Genomic DNA, 20,876 nt, shown 5'->3' on the forward strand with positions numbered 1-20,876 from the left:
TTAAAATTTTTTTTTCGGGTGAACTCCCGCTTTGAAAAAAAAAACAATGACATAAATAATATAAAAATGAAATACATTTAAATAAAATACAATAATATAAATAATATAAAAATAAAATAAATAAATAGTAACAAAATAAAGTAAAATCAATATTCTACGCACGAGATCACATGGAAATTGTTGCTGGCACACACAGCCTCAGTCACTCCCCAGCACAGCAGCCCTGATGGTTTCAGGACCCTGGAGAGCTCCGCGCACGCGCGCTCCCGCAGCAGAGGGCCGGGGGCGCGCCTGGCAGGTGAAGCGTAGAATGTAGCAGTCACAGACAAGGCAGAGGAAGGGGAGTGTGAGGGAGGAGGAGGTGAGAGCTCCTGGGGGAGCCCCTGGCTGTGTCTGCTGCAGGTAAAGCTCATCTCATGCCTGGCAATGAGGGGGAGGGGGGATTAACCTTGGAGGTGCTGGGTAGAAGTCAGTACATGGCAGGCTCCTGTCTTCCCCTTGACCTTATCTAGATGCAATATCCGTGCAGAGGAGGAGGAGGAGGGGGGGGGGGGGGGGGGCATGCATGTCTGATGAGGGGGGAGGTGCTCCCCTCCTGGATGGGGAGAGGTATAGATAGGAGGACAGAGCTGGGTGACATGTCACACTAGGAGGTGACACAGGGGGACCATGCGCCTCTCTTCCTATACAGCATACAGTGACACACGTGAGTCCCCCCCCAGCAGTATTCTGCATGCTCTGCCCTTCTTCTGCATGCCATTGTCTGTAGGGGGGGGGGGGGGGTGCACCTACATAGGAGGTGGTGGGGATGGGTGTCCAGGAATGGTCCAGGTTGGTGACAAGTAACGCTCCTCTGTGCCCTCCTGCAGGTCTGCGCCGCCGTGGCTTGGATGCCGGCTCCTGGTGAAAGATGTGTCATGGAATGAGAGGAGTCAGGAAAGCGCTCCCATTTCTAGGTCAGCACCTCACGCTCCTGGCTCTGCTCCTCCTGGGGGTCCAGCTGGCGCTCGCTTTTGGCCCCGTGCAGCTCTCGGTGGGTAAGTGAAAATTTCTGCTTTTTGTTTTTTTGGGAAAGAATAAAATAACTTTGCAATGGCTGACCTCTATGGGGAAATTCCACGTGCCTGGCTGCGGCGCGGATCCCCCGGCTTCACACCTGGAAGTCGTTACATACAAGGTTAGAACTTTACCACGACTTTTATCATATATTTAATTTTTTCTTTCTTTTCGTAAATTTTAGGGACTTAACGACACCAGGTGTGGTGCGGAAACGCGTGCAAAATCGCGTGTTTTCCCGCACCACACAAAAACAAGCTGCCCTTTGTAAAAATTCACAGGTGCCATGAATTCTTAAAGGCACCGGGCAGGGGTGATAAACTGGCGGCCCTCCAGCTGTTGCAGTACTACAAGTCCCATCATGCCTCTGCCTGTGGGGGTCATGCTTGTCAGCCCTGCAATGCCTCATGGGATTTGTAGTTCTGCAACAGCTGGAGGGACGCCAGTTTGACACCTATGATTGAAATACCCACACGTTCGTGTCCGCCATGCCATGCCTGTAAAATGCACTGAAAGATGCAGATGCGATTTTTAAAATCCCCAAAACGCATGGGGGTTTGTTTTACTACAGATAAATAGACTGTTGACTTTGCAAGTGCAGTTGTACTCTGCAAGGAAATTTGCTCCAGAGAATAGTAAATGAAAATTCCCTTGTAAAGTGCAACTGCATTGCAAAGTAAACAGTGGGGTGGATTCAGTAAGCAATTGCGTCTGCGTATCCATAGATACGCAGCGCAATTGCTTAGTTGCGCCGGCGTATCGACTGCTCCTGATTCAGAAAGGTCGATACGCCGACTGCAGCCTAAGATATGACTGGCATAAGGCTCTTATGCCGTCGTATCGTAGTCTGCATTCTTACGATGGCCGCTAGGTGGCGTTCCCGTAGTGGTCAGCGTAGAGTATGCAAATTGCATACTCATGCCGATTCACAATCGTACGCGCGCCCTGCGTTTGCATTTTACGTCGTTTGCGTTCGTCGGGTTCTGCGTAAGGCTGCTCCTGCTATTAGCAGGGGCAGCCAATGCTAAGTATACCCGTCGTTCCCGCGTCGCGATTTTTAAAAATTAAGTCGTTTGCGTAAGTGAATCGTGAATGGCGCTGGACGCCATTTACGTTCAAGTTGAAGCAAATGACGTCCTTGCGACGTCATTTACCGCAATGCACGTCGGTAAAGTTTCCCGACGGAGCATGCGCACTACGTTCGGCGCGGGAACGCGCCTAATTTAAATGATCCACGCCCCCTACGGGATCATTTAAATTACGCGTGCTTACGCAGTTTTCCAGAGCGCACACGCAAATTACGGAGCTACTGCTTCGTGAATGAAGCGTAGCGCAGGTAATTTACGGAGGCGCAGCGTAAAAACGGTACGCTGCGCCTCCGTAGTAGTGCACGCCCCTACCTGAATCCACCCCAGTCTCTTTGCCTTTAGTAAATCAACTCCCATGCGTTTTGGTGCGGCACAATTTTAAAAATTGCATTGACACCTTTGTACTAATTTCAGAGGCATAGGGCAGCCCATTGAAATGAAAGGGGCTGTCCTAAAATGTGATGCGACGTGCGGCGCGTGAATGAGTCCTGGTAAAATGGTCATGGGTGGCCTTAGTTTCGGCTATGATAGGTTCACATTAAAGTGTACCTGTCACCGCTTGCTTCAGGCTCAGTTCACGCCGGAGCGTTTTGGAATAGTAGTCAGAATTAAGCAATTCTAGAATCGCAGCAATACGCGGGACAAGTTATTTTTTTTTTTTTTAAAGGTTAATTTTTTTTTTTTTATTGTTTATAAAAACATAACAAACCAACCATATACAGGTGTATTATCCTAGCGACAAGTTATTTCTTAAGGGCACTAAACCAGGGCCCAGTCCTAAACGTGGTGCGATTTTTCAGCAAGAGAAAAAACGCACGAAAATCACGGGAAAAACAGCAACACCGAACACTCCTGGCTCTGTGTCAAAACTTAGTACATGAGCTTCTTCGGTGTGTTTTTGGAGTGGAGGGAAGTCCATTCAAATGAGTGGTGATGCTACAAAAGCGTGCCACAAAAATGCGCAAAAAAGAGCAACAAGTGTCACTGCAGTACGCTTAGGTGTAAATCGAGCCGCAGGGCGGTAGAGATAAGAATTATCATCCAGACTCTGTTCACACCTGAGCGTTCTGGAAACGCAGGTAGAATAGCGCAACTCCGTCTGCGATTTTAGAATCGCAGCAAAACACAGGATCGAGTTTGCGAAGCCATTATTTCTTAATAGCAACCCAAACATGGTGCGATTTTGCAGCGATTGTCACGCGCCAAACGCACCTGGCTCGCTGCCAAAATTTGGTACATGAGCTTCTTTGCGTGCGTTTTTTTAGAGCGGAGGGAGACCCATTCAGATGATGGTGTTAATCCAAAATGCGCAAAGAAAGCTAAAAAAAAACACGGCGCAGCAGGTGTCGCTGCAGCACTCTTGTGTGCTTGGTGTGAATGGAGCTTCAGAGCTGTAGAGGTAAGAACTGTTCATTAGCATTTAAGATTTAGGGCTTTATCTCATGCATATGGATGACTGGGGACATTTTAAAATATGTTCAAGTCTAGGTACCAAAATAAATCTTAAAAATTACATTACAAAAAATAAATAAAAAAATGTAAAATGTATTGTAGAATAAAAATTAAAAAAATGTAAAATGTATTGTAGAATTTTTTTTTTTTTTTTAATGTATTGCAGGATTAAATAAAAATAAAAAAGTAAAATGTATTGTAGGCTTAAATAAATATATATATATATATATATATATATATATATATATATATATATATATATATATATATATATATATATATATATATATATAATGTATTGTAGGATTAAATTTTTTTTTAAATGTATTGTAGGATTAAATAATTTTTTTTAAATGTATTTTAGGATTAAATAAAAAAAAGTAAAATGTAATGTAGGATTTGAAAAAAAAAAAAAAAAAAAAAAAAAAAAAAAAAAAATATATATATATATATATATATATATATATATATATATAAAATGTATTGTAGGATTAAATAAAATACAAAATTTAAATGTATTGTAGGATTAAATATAAAAAAAAAAATGTAAGATATCATTTAGGATTCAATTTTTTTTTTTTTAATAATGTAAAATCTATTTAGAATTGAATTAAAAATTAAATTAATGTTAATATTTATTTTAGACAGTGGCTGTCTAAAGCATACTGTACGGTATCTAAATTCCAAAACAAACATTGTATGAATTGCAGTTTAAAGCGGAGGTTCACTTTTTGTATCCCTCCCCCCCTTACATTTGGCACCTTTCAGGGGGGAGGGGGGTGCATATACCTGAGACAGGTATTTGCACCACTTCGAGGTTCTGATCCCCCCCCGCGGGGAATCCAGCCTGTCACGTCACCCCCCCCCCCGCTGTCTTCTGGGAAACACTGTTTCCAGGAGAGAGCGGGGACCAGTGACAATGCGCCGCGATCCTCGTGCATGTGCAGTAGGGAATCGGGCAGTGAAGCTGCAAGGCTTCACTTCCTGATTCCCTCACCAAGGATGGCGGCGGAAGCAGCCGAGGACCGAGCGATTGCTCAGCCTCGGCTGCTGACTTCGTGGGCGCGCTGGATCTGGTAAGTGTCCATTTTTTTAAAGTCAGCAGCTGCCGTATTTGTAGTTGCTGACTTTTAAAAAAAAAAATTGGCGGAACCTCCGCTTTAACAGGTCCTTAGATGTGACGACTGCATTGGTTTTCCTTTTGCAGGCAAATACAGAAAACAACTCCTGTTGATTCTGATAGGAATTTGGTATCCTTATAACTCTGCACTGAACTGAAATTTCAAGCAAGGTTATTGACCTTCCCAGCTATCTTCTGTGAATGCCTTCTCTCTATGTAATGGAGATGAGGAAGAGGGAGGTGTATGTAGTCTGAATCAGATAGATACAGTACAGTGAGTGAGCATTGTCACCCTAAACAATTTGTGTGTTGGCAGGATCATCAGGTGAAAATAAAGGAAGAAAGCCCAAAGCCTCGTACACACGATCAGATTTTCCGACGAGAATTGTGTGATGACAGCCTGTTGTCGGAAAATCCGCTGACAAATGTTGGATAGCATGCTTTAAAATTGTCCGCCAACAATTGTGTGTTGTCGGAATTTCCAATTGTGTGTCCAGAAGTCCTTTGGACAAAACTCCAAAGTACAAACACGCATGCTCAGAAGAAATGCTCACCATAACACAACATAAGCAGAAGTTGCCCAAAGGGTGGCGCTAAAGAGCTTAAAAACCACATTGTTTCGTGCTTGTTGGCTGACAATTGTGTGCCATGAGTATGCAAGACAAGTTCAGGTTTGCCTGTCCGTTTTTAAGGTGAGCCTGATCAGAACCTCCACTCTTCTCTATGGAGTGGTTGATTTCCGCTGACACCCGGCGGGATCCAATCTAGTCTTAGTTAATATCCCAATGGCACCCCTTCCTGGAGAAACGGCTCCTAAATACACTTGCCTGACGAAGGGGTCCTGCATGGCCTCGAAACGTTGCAATCCTTGCGATGTTTTCATTGCATTAAAACTTTTGGACGTTTTATACGATCCGTGGTGTGCTGGCGAATATGTTCATATGGCATCCAATCTATTTCGCTAAAAATGAAGGGATGGGGATCTGTTCCCCACCCATCCCGCAGATCGGATGACAGTCAGATGGAAACAGACAGGCTTTCTGACCGCCCCATAGAGGATAAGTAGTTACAGCTTCATAGCCGACTTCCAACTGTGCATGCGTTAGCCGCACTGAGCATTATGAATGGCCCCGGGCAGGGCTGTCTTAATAGCATCATGGGCCCCTGGGCAAAGTAATGCTCTGGGGCCCCTACAATGATGACAGTGCAAGTAAACAGTCATTAAGTAGGTAGAAGGCAGACTGCCTCCCCTTTGCATCTATCACTCTCAGTGCCATCATGGGGCCCATAATTGGCCCATACCACTTTGGCCCATAATTTCAGGGCAGCATGGGCTCATGGACCAGCTGCTTTGGGGAAAGTGCAGGGGCCCCCCATGCAGCTGGGGCCCCTGGACAGTGCCCAGGTGTTCCCTCTCATTAAGACAGCCCTGGCCCCGGGGACCTGTGACATGTCCTACAAAGCTGCGGGTAAAGATGGGGAGGCAGAAATTTCGCTCAGATCGCCTCGACAATTCATGTGGAAGTGGAAGCAAATGCCTGTCAAAACCAGGTACCAGCTCCCCCCAATAATCATATATTGCAAAATACATAAAAAAAAAAAAATCCAGGAACTGCATAACTTCTCCAGCAAACTGTATAGAGAAAGATATACTAGGTCATAGAGTCCTATTCCAAAAAACAAACAAACTTTGTAATGAGACGCAATGCAAATCGGTGCTTTAGCGCATCATTGTATTTATTCTCTGTCCATGGAATCAAGTGCCAATCAAATGCCGTCCCCCTCCCTGCTGCTGTTTCCCCCTTTGTGCTGCCGTGTCCCCCTCTGTGCTGCCATGTCCCCCTCTGTGCTGCCGTGTCCCCCTCTGTGCTGCCGTGTCCCCCTCTGTGCTGCCGTGTCCCCCTCCGTGCTGCCGTGTCCCCCTCCGTGCTGCCGTGTCCCCCTCTGTGCTGCCATGTCCCCCTCCGTGCTGCCATGTCCCCCTCCGTGCTGCCATGTCCCCCTCCGTGCTGCCGTGTCCCCCTCTGTTCTCCTCCTCCACCCCCTCGATCTGTCAGGATGGTAAATCCGTCTCCTACCTTTTCCGAATGTACAGAGTCAGTGATCACTGACTGTCCATTCACATAACTGAAACATCGTAAACTGTGTTTACGATGTTTTAATTTATGAATGGAGAGGAGCCGCTGTCTTCTCTCCAATTATTTTCAGTGCAGCTGAGGCTGCTGAGAAAAGGGACTGGGGAATCTGTGTCCCTAGTCCCTTTCCCTGTCTCAAAGGGGAGATGTCAGAGGTCTGTTAAGACCCCTGATATTTCAACAAAGCCCCCCAACAGGGCTGATAAAAAAAAAGAATTGCAATAAATAATAAAAAAAAATATTATAAAAAATAAAATAAAAAACACACTGACACTGTCCACCCCCCCCCCCTTAAAAGAAAGAAAGCATTGTAAAGAATAAAAAATAAAAACAAATTGTAAAAAATAAAAACTACTGACACATGTGCCACTGTCACATGGGATAAAAAAAAAATCAGTATTGGCGAGTAAAAAGTATCGGTACTTGTTCTCGGTTCTAAAAAAGTGGTATTGGGACAAACCTAGTTGTCAGGGCCGGAGCTACCACTAAGCAAACTAGGCAGCCACCTAGGGCGCACTACTGCCTAGGGCACCTGGCCAATGATGTTCCTACTCTCTTGTCTCTGCAGCAAGCAACTAAATCTCAGCATCAGCAGGCAGCTGCCACTCCATTTGCAGATAGGGGGTCACTTACGAAAGGAAAATCCACTTTGCACAAGTGTAAACTACAAGTGCAAAGTTGCACTTGAAATTGCACTGAAATTGCACATGGAAGTGCAGTCGCTGTAAATCTGAGGGGTAGATCTGAAATGAGGGGAAGCTCTGCTGATTTCATCATCCAATCATGTGCAAGCCAAAATGCTGTTTTTTTATTTTCCTTGCATGTCCCCCTTGGATCTACAGTGACTGCACTTCTACTTGTAGTGCAAAGTGGATTTGCCTTTCGTAAATAACCTGCAAAGTGTCAGAGGTGCAGTGGCAGCGGCAGAGAACTGTGTCTGTGTCCCGACTCCCGAATGAATGGAAGCAAGCAAACATATATTGATGGGCACTGGTAGGCTGCATTGATGGGCGCTGGTGAGGCTGCATTGATTGGTGCTGGTGGGCTGCATTTGATGGGCACTGGTGAGGCTGCATTTGATGGGTGCTGGGGAGGCTATATTGATTACCGCTAGTGAGGCTGCATTTAATGGGCGCTGGTGAGGCTGCATTTGATGGGCGCTAATGAGGCTGTATTGATTGGCGCTGGTGGGCTGCATTTGATGGGGGCTGGTGAGGCTGCATTTGATGGGCGCTAACGAGGCTGTATTGATTGGCGCTGGTGGGCTGCATTTGATGGGGGCTGGTGAGGCTGCATTTGATGGGCGCTAACGAGGCTGTATTGATTGGCGCTGGTGGGCTGCATTTGATGGGGGCTGGTGAGGCTGCATTTAATAGGTGCTGGGGAGGCTTCATTTGATGGGCACTGGTGAGGCTGCATTTGATTGGCGTTGGTGAGGCTGCATTTGATGGGCGCTGGTGAGGCTGCATATGTTGGGCGCTGGTGAGGCTGCATTTGATGGGCACTGGTGAGGCTGCATTTGATTGGCGTTGGTGAGGCTGCATTTGATGGGCGCTGGTGAGGCTGCATATGTTGGGCGCTGGTGAGGCTGCATTTGATGGGCGCTGGTGAGGCTGAATTTGATGGGTGCTGGTGAGACTGAATTTGATGGGCGCTGGTGAGACTGAATTTGATGGACGCTGGTGAGGCTGCATATGATGGGCGCTGGTGAGGCTGCATATGATGGGCGCTGGTGAGGCTGCATATGATGGGCGCTGGTGAGGCTGCATATGATGGGCGCTGGTGGGGCTGCATTGATGAGTGCTGGTGAGGCTGCATTTGATGGGCGCTGGTGAGGCTGCATTTGATGGGCGCTGGTGAGGCTGCATATGATGGGCGCTGGTGAGGCTGCATATGATGGGCGCTGGTGAGGCTGCATTTGATGGGCGCTGGTGAGACTGAATTTGATGGGCGCTGGTGAGACTGAATTTGATGGGCGCTGGTGGGGCTGCATATGATGGGCGCTGGTGGGGCTGCATTTGATGGGCGCTAGTGGGCTGCATTTGATGGGCACTTCATTAAAAAGGTGGGGTATACATGGGCAGGGCAAACGGGGGGGGGGGTCAGGGGTGGAGCCAAAGGGGGATGGCCAAGATGAGGTTTTCGCCTAGGGTGTCAAAAATCCTTGCACCAGCCCTGTGCGTTGTACATTCATCTTCATGCATATTCTTTATTCTGTTGGGTATTACAGCAAATAAACGTTACCATTGCAGCGCACAGATGTGAACGTCAATGTATTTTTATGACACATGAGATTTTGTGTGTTCCAAAATGCACATAAAAACATATGAGAGCCGGGCTTGGCAGTATAAATACAATAAAACAATCAGATAAAACAAATATTTTATATTCTGCAGTTGAAAACCTCATGTTTGCAAGGATAGAATATTTCCGGGGAGGTCCCTGAGACCTGCGATTCCCCCGGAAATCACTGGCGGGTTATAACAACGCAGAGTCAGGCAAGGAACCAATCACGTCCAGGCGTACCAAGGGGATGTTTTTGAAGGAAACACTGAAATGTCAGGCTTGTGAAAACAGCCGTTCCATTGCATTCTCTAATGGCTTATAGAATCAATATCAGAGATGGAAGTGTTCTCTGCACAGGCCAGGTCTGGGCTGGTAGAAGAGTTAGAGTATAGGCCGGGAATGAGACCATCTATGTGCTGGAGGCAAACCTAGAAAATTGTTGGTTTAGCAGGAAAATGTAGAGAAAAATGCGATATCTGTGAAAAATGCAAGCACTGACTTCATATGATTGGTTGATGATTTGTGAACGCGTTTGGGGTTATTAACATTTTGGGTTTTTAATTTGGTAAAGATTTGTAAATACACACAAGTCTAAAAGTATGTGGAAGTGAAATATAACGGAAAAGCCTTAACCCTTCATAGTACACAGCAATTCCTTTGACTGCATTTGATGTAATTGAGCGTTTAACCAGCAGGGGGAGCTACTGCCAGGGAGGATTTTTGCTTTTCTTGGAGTGCAGCTTTAAAATGCAGGGAGGGGGTTGGGGACTTGTATATACAATGCTAAGTATATGGCAGAGAATGCATAGGGAAGATCTCCTTCATTGTAGAATCAGCAGGTGGGGTGGTGGTGGTTGATTTGCCCTTGACCAAGCGGTACTGCAGGTATAAGGCCATGTTCACACCAGGGCCATCTTAGTAGCATCACGGGCCCCTGGAAAAAGTACTGCACTTGGCCCCTACCAGTATGCACCTGCTCTCATAGTTGGTGGAATTAAACATTTATTTATTTGTTTGTTTAATAAAATAGATTTTAAGCACTTAAAGGGGAGTTCCAGACAATTTGTATGTTTATTAAAAGTCAGCAGCTACAAAAAGTGTAGCTGCTGGCTTTTAATAAACAGACACTTACCGCCGGCCGGCCGGGGCTCCGCTCCTCTCCCCCCCTCCCCGGCCGGCGTCTTCATTCTCAGTGTGGGCACCCGGCCGTGACAGCTTTCGGCTTCACGGCCGGGCACCCACTGCGCATGCGCGAGCGGCACTGCGCATGCGCGAGCGGCGCAGCCCGGCGCTGCGCCGTGTAATTGGCCAGGAGATCGCCTAGGACCTGTGACGTGTCCTAGGCGATCGCCTACAGCAGCTCCTTCCTGTAGGCGATTAAGCTTAGTCGCCTACAGGAAGGAGGAAGTGGGACAGGAAGTCCCACTCATCCTGAAGCCCCCACTCCCCCCCCAAACAAATTACATGCCAAATGTGGCATGTAAGGGGGAGAGGAGTGGGTTAAGAGGAAGTTCCAAATTTGGGTGGAACTCCTCTTTAAGCCCGGACCATTATGCAGGTAAAGGACCAGGCCCCTTTTTGCGATTCGGCACTGCGTCGCTTTAACTGACAATTGCGTGGTCGTGCGACGTGGCTCCCAAAAAAAATTGAAACCTTTTTTTTCCCACAAATAGAGCTTTCTTTTGGTGTTATTTGATCACCTCTGCGGTTTTTATTTTTTGCGCTATGAGCCTTATGACATCATAGTGACTTAGGGGTTTGCAGGAGGAACCACAGCATTCAGCCAGGGACATGGTATTTGGAAAAACTGGAAACGTCCGATAGCAGCAATGCCCAGAGCACTACAGGAAGACAAGCAAATATTTATCTGACCACTCCGGAATGGTATTAATCTTCTTTTGCAGGCTTCTTTCTTACATATAGACAAAGCATAAGATCTGTAGGCTGGTAATCCCAGTCACTAAATACTCATATAAACTGTCATCTCAAAAGTCACTTTAATATTTTCAAAGCTGCAGCTTTCATTAAAATAATCCCTGGTGATGCTGCCTTGACTTAATCAGGCACTTCCTGTTGTAGGGTGACAACGCTCTGTCACAGTTGCTCTCATATGTTGTCACCCTGGTGCATACATTTCTGATGAAGACTAGAAGTGGCTGCGCAAAATCTCACTGAGCTTTCATTGTCTCCCAATGTCACCATCGGGAAGCACGTCTTAAGCAATGACATTCAGCTGCCATTGGAGCAAGTGCATGTAGATAGGATCAAGCATCAGTAACGGTGCGAAACGCGTCAGTTATCTACATCTGCAACCTGTGCCTCTGTTGGTGTATGGATCACGATATATGAATCGAGGTGTTAAATTGGATGTAGATAGGAAGTGACTGTATAGAGAATGCGGTAGATCAGCAGCACTGAAATGCGACAAAGGATGAAAAAAAAAGGTGAAAACGGTATTTGGAGAAAACTTTGTGATACGCAGTGTTTTAGCAAACGAGGGTTGAGATGTAGATTTAGAAGGCCGACACATCCATTCTCATTTTGCTTTGTATGCTTGTTAGTGGCTAACACGGAACATCCTCCCGCAGCTGAGACAAAATACATTGGCGGCATTCAGTGTAAGAGGATTTGTTCCTGACACGGTTCAGGGTTGTCAAGTCAGCATTGTACTGAAATGTGATTTTAAGTAATATGTGTGTAACCTTTTCCTTCAGGGACACGCTGGGGGTTATGTTGGTGTTAAATGATTGAACAGAAAACCAAAATTACCCTCTAAAAAATTTTTTTTTTGATATTTTGTCACAAAAAAAGCCAAAACAAGTTCACTTTTTTTAAAATGATGACAATTCTATTAACCACTTCCATACCAGGCACTTACGCACCTTCCTGCCCAAGCCAATTTTCAGCTTTCATTGCTGTCGCACAATTGCGCGGTCATGCTACACAATTGCGCGGTCATGCTACACTGTACCCAAATGACATTTTTATCATTTTGTTCCCACAAATAGAGCTTTCTTTTGGTGGTATTCGATCACCTCTGCGGTTTTCTTTTTTTACGCAACAACTAAAAAAATACGAAATTTAAGAAAAAAAAAAAGTTTTTATATTTTTCTGTAAATTTTTTTTGTAAATAAGTAAGTTTTCTTCTTCAATTATGGGCACTGATATGGTGGCACTGATGGGCACCGATGAGGTGGCACTGATGGGCACTGATAGGTGGCACTGATGGGCACTGCTAGGTGGCGCTGGTATGCTGCACTGATGGGCATTCATAGGCGGCACTGATGGGCACTCATAGGCGGCACTGAGCACTCTTTGGCGGCACTGATGGGCACTCATGGGTGGCACTTATGGGTGGCACTGATGGGTACTTATGGGTGGCACAGATGGGCACTGATAGGTGGGCACTGGGCATAGATGGGCACTAAGAGGTGGCACTGATGGACACTAAGAGGTGGCACTGATGGACACTGGGTGGCACTGATGGACACTGAGGGGTGGCACTGATGGCATTGCTGGGCATCATTCCAGCCAGTGCCCATGTTGCCAGTCAGTGCCCATCGATTGTGGGGTTTTTTGTGTTTTTTTTCTTGCCCTATTATGCACCGGGGGGGGGCACTCCCTGGTGGTCCAGTGTTGGCATCCGAGGGGGGGGGGGCTGCGCTGATAAACAATCAGCGCGAATCCCCCCTGTCAGGAGAGTCGCCGCCGATCGGCTCTCCTCTACTCGAGTCTGTCAGACGCGAGTGAGGAAGAGCCGATCAACGGTTCTTACTGTTTACATCGTGATCAGCCGTGGTTGGACATGGCTGATCACAACCACTTCCCGGACGTCAATTGTTCATTGACCGGGCAGGAAGTGGTTAAAGAGTATTAGGTAGATTCAAGTAGATCTGCCTAAACTTGCGGCGGCGTAGCTTAGCGTGTTTAGGCTATGCCGCCGTAAGTTAGCTAGGCAAGTACATGATTCACAATGAACTTGCCTGCTATGTTACGGCGGCGTAGCCTAAAGCGGGCGGGCGTAAGGGCGCCGAATTCAAATGTGTGTAAGGGGGGCGTGTTTTATGTTAATAAGGCTTGACCTTACGTTTTTGACAGGTTTTTTTTTACTGCGCATGCGCCGAGCGCCTACATTTCCCAGTGTGCATTGCGGCTAAGTACGCCGCATGGGCCTATTGATTTTGACGTGGACGTAAACTACGTAAATCGCTATTCGCGGACGTCTTACACAAACGACGTAAAAATGTTGAATCTCGAAGCGGGAACGGCGGCCATACTTTAACATTGCTATTCCATCTAATAGATGGAACAACTTTAGGCCTGATAATGGCTTACGGAAACGGAGTAAATGTACTGCGGCGGCCAGGCGTACGTTCGTGAATCGGCGTATCTACTAATTTACATATTCTACGCCGACCGCAATGGAAGCGCCACCTAGCGGCCATCCGAAATATTGCAATCTAAGATAGGACGGCGCAAGCCGTCGTATCTTAGATATGTTTAAGCTTATCTCTGTTTGAGCATACACTTAAACATAAGTCGGCTTAGATTCTGAGTTAGGTCGGCGTATCTACTGATAAGCCGGCCTAACTCTTACTGAATCTACCTATATATATATATATATATAGGTAGGAATTGTGGTTGATTTACTAAAGGCAAATAGACTGTGCACTTTGCAATTGCTCCAGAGCTTAGTAAATGAGCGGAAGCTCTGCTGACTTCCATCATCCAATTGTGTGCAAGAAAAAAGTCTGTTCTTTTTCCTTGCGCATGATTGAGTGTTCTTTACAAAGTGAAGGTTTACGCCATTTACTAAGCTCTGGAGCAACTGCACAGTCAATTTGCCTTTAGTAAATCAACCCCACAGCATGTCTCTTCTGCAATAATCAGCCCGCCTGCTTGAAGCTTTTAAAAAAAAAAAAGGGTACAGCCGTGGCTTAAAGTTTTGAGACTGGAGCCTCGTACACACGCTCGGTTTTCTCGGCCAGAGAGAGCAAGAAAACTGCTGGCAGAGCTTTATTGCCGAGTAAACCGTGCGTGTGTACGAGGCTTTGAGGTTTCTCGTTGAGAAAACTGCCCAGAATTTTGACAAGAAAAATAGAGATCCTGCTCTCTTTTTTCTCATCGTGATTCTCGCCAGTGTTTTCCTGCCGAGAAACCCGAGAGTGTGTATACTTACCCGTCTCCATGGAAACCCACGCATGCTCCAAATGACTTTGACGCATGCGCGGTAGCTTCCAAGGCATAGGTAGGGTGAAGCAAGATGGCGGCGACTGCATCGAATGTGACGAGCACATGCTCGTCGTACACGATGATGTCAATGCGTTCATGCCATTGAAAAGAACGGCGGTTCTTTTGAATCCTACGTGTGTACACTCGGCCTGCAAGAAAATCTTGCCAGGAATCTCGTCAGGACGTTTTTTTCCTGACGACAATCCCGGCCGTGTGTACAGGGCCTGACACAAATATTGATTTTCACAAAGTCTGCTGCTTCAGTGTTTTTAGATCTTTCTGTCAGATGTTACTATGGTATAATGAAGTATAATTACAAGCCTTTCATAAGTGTCAAAGGGCTTGTATTGACAGTTACATTAACCACTTGCCGACCGCGCTATAGCAAAAATACTGCTACAGCGCGGTCGAGTTACTGTGACACGACGTCCCTGGGATGTCCTTGTGCACTTCCGCATTTGCGCGTCCCCTGGAGCGCGCTCGCGGAACTGTTCGTGCTCGCCGGGTCTAGAAGCGGCCGTCAAATGACGGAGCGATCACTTGTAAACAAACCGGCGTCATTTGATGACGCCGGTTCCTCCCTCTCCTCTCTGTACCGCTCGGTACAGCGTGAGAGGAGAGGAGGGGGGGGGGGAGAGCGGGTGTCAGCAGCAGCGCTGTGGCTGGATCTGTGACAACTGCAGTCACAGATCCAGCCATCCATCCCAGCAATACTCTGCAATACCCCCCATACTCTGCAATACCCTGCGCAATACTCTGCAATACCCCAATACCCTGCGCAATACCCCAATACTCTGCAATACCCTGCGCGATACTCTGCAATACCCCAATACCCTGCGCAATACTCTGCAATACCCCAATACTCTGCAATACCCTGCGCAATACTCTGCAATACCCCAATACTCTGCAATACCCCAATACCCGGCACGATACTCTGCAATACCCCAATACCCTGCGCGATACCCCAATACCCTGCAATACCCTGCGCGATACTCTGCAATACCCCAATACTCTACAATACCCCAATACTCTGCAATACTCTGCAATACCCCAATACTCTGCAATACCCCAATACTCTGCAATACCCCAATACTCTGTAATACCCCAATACTCTGCAATACCCAAATACTCTGCAATACCCCAATACTCTGCAATACCCCAATACTCTGCAATACCCCAATACTCTGCAATACCCCAATACTCTGCAATACCACCAATACTCTGCAATACCACCAATACTCTGCAATACCCAAATACTCTGCAATACCCAAATACTCTGCAATACCCAAATACTCCGCAATATCCAAATAACCTGCTTATATGACAGAAACAAGTTTTTTTTTTTTTTTTTACAGAATTTTTTTTTACAGAATTTTCTGTCGTTTTTCTTTTATAGCGCAAAAAATAAAAAACCCAGAAGTGATCAAATACCACCAAAAGAAAGCTCTATTTGTGTGAAACAAAGGACAACAATTTCAAATGGGTACAATGTTGTATGACTGAGTAATTGTCATTCAAATTGTGAGAGCACCGAAAGCTGAAAATTGGTCTGGTTAGGAAGGGGGTTTAAGTGCCCAGTGGTCAAGTGGTTAAAGCCTAGGTTCACCCAAAACACATCTATATCAGACCAACTTCTTTATACTCCTAACATGTACAGTCCGCATTTTATTTAAATTTGTTTACGCTGTACATACCCTATAATCTTTATTTGCAATCTAGCTTCCGGGTACTTCTCCCCGCGGGAGTAGGCGTTTCCAAGCTGAGGAGGAATGTCCTCTGGGAGGTCGCCCAGATGATTGACGTCCTTTCAGAAAAAGTTCCCCCCGGCGGATAAGGCCCCGCCCCCGTATTGCGTAGGCGCGTCACGAGTCACGGCGTTTCCGAAAGAAGCCGAACATGCAGAGCTGCGAGTCGGCTCTATATGGCGCCGACCCGATGGTTTTGTATGCAATTGTTTATCTAGGGCAGGGGTCTCAAACTGATGGCCCTCCAGCTGTTGCAGAACTACAACTCCCATCATGCCTCTGCATGTGGGAGTCATGCTTTTAACTGTCAGCCTTGCAATGCCTCATGGGACTTATAGTTCTGAAACAACTGGAGGGCCTATACCTTTGCATTATATCTAGCACTGTGCTTATAGTTATATACAGTATATAATGATGTAATTGTAGGTCATTGCAGCGCGGGACTCGATGTGGGTTCCTTTATAGCTGCTGAATTCAGAGTATATTTGATGGATGCAGCATTTTTCCTGTAGAGGGTCCTTCTGGCGGTGTGTTCCTGTAGTTTGCCCCTCTTTTCTCGCACACTTCAGCGGTGCGGCTCTTTTGTGTTTTGTTATATAAATCAATGACGTAATCAGATGAGAAAACCTAAAGCTTTTTGTCTGCGTATGAATGACTTTGTCAGATCTGAGAAATATTTTATTGGTATGCAGCTCCATCTCCGAACAATCCGAGGCGAGCATGACATCAGTTCAGTGTGTGGATGGGTTCAGGTATTCTCAGGGAGACTCCATGTAACAAATTATGTAATGGAATAATGATTTATGGAGCTGCTAATTATAAAGCAGAGTGTGGAAAGTCTCTGCGGGTGAAGCTCTGTGGGAATTGGGCTTTGCTCGGCGTGTAGCAATAATCTGGGTTAGTGCTTAGTGTAGAAGGTGCAGGGGCAATGCGGACAATGTAACCAGGCAGAGACAATCAGTTAGAATTCACTATAATTCAGATTGTGTGTGACTTTTATTGGTTGGTACAAGCTGCTGTGTCATGCACATTGTGATAGGTTTTTGTGCTGCTTTATGGTTGTAAACAGGGCCGATCCTCCCTATAGGCTCACTATGCAAGCTGCAAAGGGCCCCCCAAATTACTAGAGGCCCCGCCTGGTGAGAAGTCATTTTCGCCCCCTCACCCCGCTTCATTTACGACAGCAGAACACCCCCTCCCCCCGCTTCTCAACTTTCTTTAATGTGACATGTCACTGTCGTCAGCGCCCCCCCCCCCCTCCTCATTTTTAATGTGCCATGTCATTTTGCTTAGGGCCCCAGGGAGGTCAGGATCGGCACTGGTTGTAAACCCTTACAATATACCCGGTGAAGTGACAGGCCCCTAACAGTGAAGTGACAGGCCCCTAACAGTGAAGTGACAGGCCCCTAACAGTGAAGTGACAGGCCCCTAACAGTGAAGTGACAGGCCCCTAACAGTAAAGTGACAGGCCCCTAACAGTGAAGGGACAGGCCCCTAACAGTGAAGGGACAGGCCCCTAACAGTGAAGGGACAGGCCCCTAATAGTGAAGTGACAGGCCCCTAACAGTGAAGGGACAGACCCTCTCTTCTCTACAGCCTCCTAAAGCACAATTTTACACAGCATTTCTAAGCTCCAAAAGGCAGGGGAGGCGATTTAATGTCACACTGCACATCATAGATCAGGGAGCTGAGTGTAATCTGAGATTGGAGTGGAGGGAATAGACATACACCCCTCTGCGTAGTCTCATAGGAAACATGCACAACTGAGGCTGTTGGATTGGCCACTCGCTCTGCACGTGGGAGTACCTTTCGTCATACATATGCTCAGCTCATCAATGCCTCAGACCAGGCGGGGACTGCAGTTAAAGAGGAAGTAAACCCTCTCGTCCAAAAAAAAATAAAAAAGACAACCTGCAAGACAAAGGCATAATGCGCTAGTATGCATAGCATACTAGCTCATTATGCATTACTTACCTGAGATCGAAGCCCCCGCAGCGGCCCTCTTTCGCCATGATACCTGGAGTGACTTCTGAGTATCGCTGCTCCGGCGCTGTGACTGGTCGGAGCAGTGATGACGTCACTCCCGGGCTTGCGCGCGGGAGCTGCCACAAATGGCTTGATGCCGTTAGTAGCAGCACGCTCAGTGCGCCTGCACCCGGTGTCTACAGCGCATGCGCCATAGACATCGGTGCCGCTATTTTTTTGCAAATATCTCCCAAACCTTTTAGGTTTGGGAGATATTTCTTGCACCTACAGGTAAGCCTTAATCTAGGCTTACCTGTACGTTAAAGTGGTTGTAAAGGGTTTACAACCACTTTAAGTGAAAATTAGTGATGCACTGAATTTTCAGCAGCCAAAAATGATCAGCTAAAAATAGGGGTTTTCCATCTCTGTTAAAAATAAATAAATAGGGGTTTTCAACGTTGTGCCAAAAAAAATAATGGCTGCTGAAAACATCCACAATTTTGACATTATTTTATCGTGGCATGTTTTTCATAGGTCATGTGGCTCAAAATATGCATAAAAGCCACAACACTGAGGCGTTCTTGCTGCGTTTTTACTGCATTTCAATGGCAAGGTGCGTTTTTGGTGCACCCAAAATGCAGAAAGCAGGATTTTTAACATCGCTTCAAAAGTTATATATAAGGGTCAACAATAAATTCATATTCATTTACATTTATGACATTAATTAAAAAGTCTCATATATAATACAACTGTTTATAAATATATATATATTGAAAACCATCAACTTCTATTCTATTGTATGTTAGATAAGTAAAAAAAATCTTATTGTTCCTGCTTGAAATACAGTGAGCTGGTAACATTCTGTGCTTCCTGTGCAGATGAACCAATCCCTGCTGGGTTATTATAATCTGCAGCGGGAACGTGGGGGAATGCAGTTCTTGCACCTCCAGCACTGAATCTATGTAACGGCAGTGCTGGAGAGTCTATGATGCTGGCTGCTGGGGGATCTATTTTTGCATGGGGGTCTATTGTTGCTAGGGGGTGTCTTAGGTTGCTATGGGGTCAGTTGTTGCTGGGAGGGATCTACTGTTGAGGGAGAGGTCTATTGTTGCTGCTGAAAGATTTGTTGTTGTTGCTGGGGGTCTATTGTTGCTGAGGTGGTATTTTATAACAGGGGGCCCATTGCTGCATATAATGTTGTGCGAGGGATCTATTGTCGGGGGGGGGTCTATTATTTCCGGAGAGATCTATTGTTTCAAAAGTGTGGTCTTTTGTTGCTAGGTGGCTATATTGTTGCTGGGGGGATCTATTGTTGCTGGATCTGTTATTGCTGGGGGGATCTAGTGTAGCTGGCATAGAGTCTATTGTTGCTGGCTGCAGGGGGTCTGCTTTTTGTTATCATTAACAAATTGCATACAAAATGGTTAAAGCATTTGTAATCCTAAAAAAAATTGCTTTTTCTGTGTAATTTGGCCCCCTGCATAACCTGACATACCTGGCTAATCCTGCCTGGTTCTGCCCTCCCCCTGTAAACTGACCACGGTTTATTATGGCTGCTGAGCCCTGACACCGTGGGCAATTTACGTGAAGCAGTCATCTGCAGCTCTCCTTTGTCCTCTCCTCCATCTTCTCCCCTCTCCCCTCTCTGCCTGTATGCTCTGTGTCAAGGCCTGCCCCCCCCCCCCCTTCCTGCTGAAATAACAGTGTGAAGTACATGCAATTCCTTCTGTTAAAAAACGTTCTATGCTCCAGTGTCTGTGCTTTGTAAAAAATATGCCCATTACTACCTTATTTGATAGCGCCGCTCAGTGCTTACGTGAATCCTCACTGCTCCCTCTCCCGATCTGACAGCTACAGCAGGAGGGCCGAGAATCCCCCGCTGACATCAATCGGGAGCAGGGGAAGAGAGGAGGAGAGAGAGTCGAGATGTTGGCAGGAGAGGAGAGCAGCGAGGAGTCACGCGAGTCTCCTCCCCTGCTGACGTCTCTCCTCCTCTGTTCCCCTGCTCCCGACTGATGTCAGCGGGGGATTTTTGAGCCCTCCTGCTGTAAGGTCAGGAGAGGGAGCAGCGAGGAGTCGCGTGAGCGCCGAGTGACGCTGTGAAATAAGGTAGTAATGGTACTAATGGGCATGTTTTTTACAAATCGCAGACACTGGGGCATAGAGGGTTATATTGCATGAGGGGATTGCATGTACTTTACACAGCCACTTTAACCCCACAAAATAATACCTGGTTCTGTATTCTCTAAAAGGGGTGGTACTGGGAGGTGGGTAGGAGGTGGAACCAAGGGCTGGCATTTGGAGGTGGGTATGGTGTGGAACCAAGGGCTGGTACTCGGAGGTGGGTAGGGGATGAAACTAAGGGATAGTATGCAGAGCTGGGTAGGGGATGGAACCAGGCTCGGATTTACTCCCTTTGCCGCCCCAAGGCCGGGTCCTTCAATGCCGCCAACACCTGCGCAGTACAGGAAACGGGGGGGGGGGGGGGTTGCTGCTGCCGAAAATTAAATTGAGAGCCATCTCACCTCCTCTTTCCTCTGTTTTCTCTCCTCTCACCATCCGTGACATGACAGGGGGGAACTACGGAAATGAAAGTGAAAGTGTCCTCTCCTCTCAGCTGCAGTGCCGCCCCTGCACCCACTGCCGCCCCGAGGCCTGGCCTTGTTGGCCTTGTCTGGAATCCGGCCCTGGATGGAACCAAGGGCTGGTACTCGGAGGTGGGTAGGGGGTGAAACCAATGGATGGTTCTTGGAGGTGGGTAGGAGGTGGAAGCAAGGGATGGTACTCGGAGGTGGGT

General features: G+C 46.8%; 1 protein-coding gene across 2 annotated transcripts in view; it reads left to right on the forward strand.

Moving 5' to 3' along the window:
- Positions 1–282: 282 nt before the first annotated feature.
- SUSD4 (sushi domain containing 4) overlaps positions 283–20,876 on the forward strand; it is a 220,208-nt gene continuing 199,614 nt past the window's right edge. The window contains exons 1-2 of one of the 2 annotated variants that reach the window (XM_040351400.1): positions 283–402; positions 870–1,037. In XM_040351400.1, coding sequence (XP_040207334.1) covers positions 911–1,037 — 127 coding nt within the window. In that variant the 5' untranslated portion in view covers positions 283–402; positions 870–910. Of the gene's footprint in view, positions 403–606; positions 707–869; positions 1,038–20,876 lie in introns of those variants that run through there. The other variant, XM_040351401.1, reaches the window with a different exon arrangement.

The sequence above is a fragment of the Rana temporaria genome, chromosome 4 (genome assembly GCF_905171775.1).
Source record: "Rana temporaria chromosome 4, aRanTem1.1, whole genome shotgun sequence".
Classification (NCBI taxonomy): Eukaryota; Metazoa; Chordata; class Amphibia; order Anura; family Ranidae; genus Rana; species Rana temporaria.